Source organism: Dinoponera quadriceps, unplaced genomic scaffold, assembly GCF_001313825.1.
Source record: "Dinoponera quadriceps isolate SergipeBrazil2010 unplaced genomic scaffold, ASM131382v1 scaffold13511, whole genome shotgun sequence".
NCBI classification, from domain to species: domain Eukaryota; kingdom Metazoa; phylum Arthropoda; class Insecta; order Hymenoptera; family Formicidae; genus Dinoponera; species Dinoponera quadriceps.
Genome location: NW_014567227.1, coordinates 1 through 1,347, shown reverse-complemented (window position 1 = coordinate 1,347; position 1,347 = coordinate 1). Strand labels below are relative to the sequence as shown.

At 48.3% G+C, this 1,347-nt stretch overlaps 1 protein-coding gene across 1 annotated transcript; it reads left to right on the top strand.

Annotated features, from left to right (window-relative positions):
• Positions 1 to 3: 3 nt before the first annotated feature.
• Positions 4 to 1,341, top strand: LOC106751442 (1-phosphatidylinositol 4,5-bisphosphate phosphodiesterase classes I and II-like; the record flags this gene model as incomplete). The annotated part of the gene is made up of 4 exons (XM_014632331.1): positions 4 to 136; positions 246 to 455; positions 541 to 860; positions 947 to 1,341. Coding segments are annotated over 4 exons (1,053 nt in total), but the record flags the coding sequence as incomplete, so codon positions are not given.
• Between the last annotated feature and the right edge of the window lie 6 nt (positions 1,342 to 1,347).

Here is a 1,347-nt window from a genome sequence, read left to right as displayed (position 1 = left end):
AAACTGAGGATAGGCGATAAAGTGACCGCACCGGATAAAGCGTCCGCGGCCAAGGAGACGGAAGCCGGGGCGGAAATTTCGGCTTTGGTTAATTATGTGCAGCCCGTGCACTTCAACAGTTTCGAATCGGCTGAAAGTGCGTGAGGGAAAAAACAATATATTTGAATTGAACAAATGTAATTCACCCCGCAGAGGCGGACAATAAATTCTCACGTCGCTCGTACGGTAAAATTTTTGTCTTGCAGAAAAGAATCGCACGTATGAGATGTCGTCGTTCGACGAGAAACAAGCCACGACTCTCCTGAAGGAGAGGCCGCTGGAATTTGTAAATTACAATAAGCATCAACTGTCTAGGGTCTACCCGGCGGGGACGCGATTCGATTCCAGCAATTTCATGCCCCAAGTATTTTGGAACGCAGGGTGCCAGCTGGTCGCGTTGAATTACCAAACGCTCGGTATGTGACACGTTTTGTTTGATTTATACTACGCGTTGTTATATCATCTATCATTGATAAATCTAATGATCTTTATCGGCGACAGATCTGGCGATGCAACTGAATTTGGGAATATTCGAATACAATCAACGTTGTGGTTACCTGTTGAAACCGGAATTCATGAGAAGGAAGGACCGACGGTTAGATCCCTTCGCCGAATCCACCGTGGACGGCATTATAGCGGGCACGGTTCACATTCACGTGATATCCGCGCAATTTCTGACCGACAAGAGGGTAGGCACGTACGTGGAAGTGGACATGTACGGTTTACCGGCGGATACAGTGCGAAAGAAATTCCGCACAAAAATCGTCCCGAACAACGGCATCAATCCCATCTACGACGAGGAACCGTTTGTATTCAAAAAAGTAAGGCGATAATGCCCAAACGCGTCCGAATTTCGCGTTGAAATGTGCGGTCATTATAACACATGGCTGTTCTCGCATTCTCTCAGGTAGTTTTGCCTGAGTTTGCCTCGATAAGAATAGCCGCGTACGAGGACTCCGGGCGCCTAATCGGTCACAGGGCTACTACCTGTAGTCGGACTATGCCCAGGATACCGACACATCGCGTTAAGAACGGAATGTGGACAACCGCTACCATTGGCGAGTCTGTTTTTACACGTTATCGTGAAGGACTACGTTCCCGACGGGCTCAGCGAGCTTGCGGAGGCTCTGGCGAACCCTATCAAATATCAGAGCGAAGTAGAAAAGAGAGCGGAGCAGTTGTCGGTTCTCACAGACTGTCTGGAAACACCATCAGAGGAAACGAGCGAAGTACGATCTTGAAACATCACCGGGGGCGTGTTTTTTCCCACTTATCCTCGCACTTACTAACAGTTTAATTGTCCCGTTT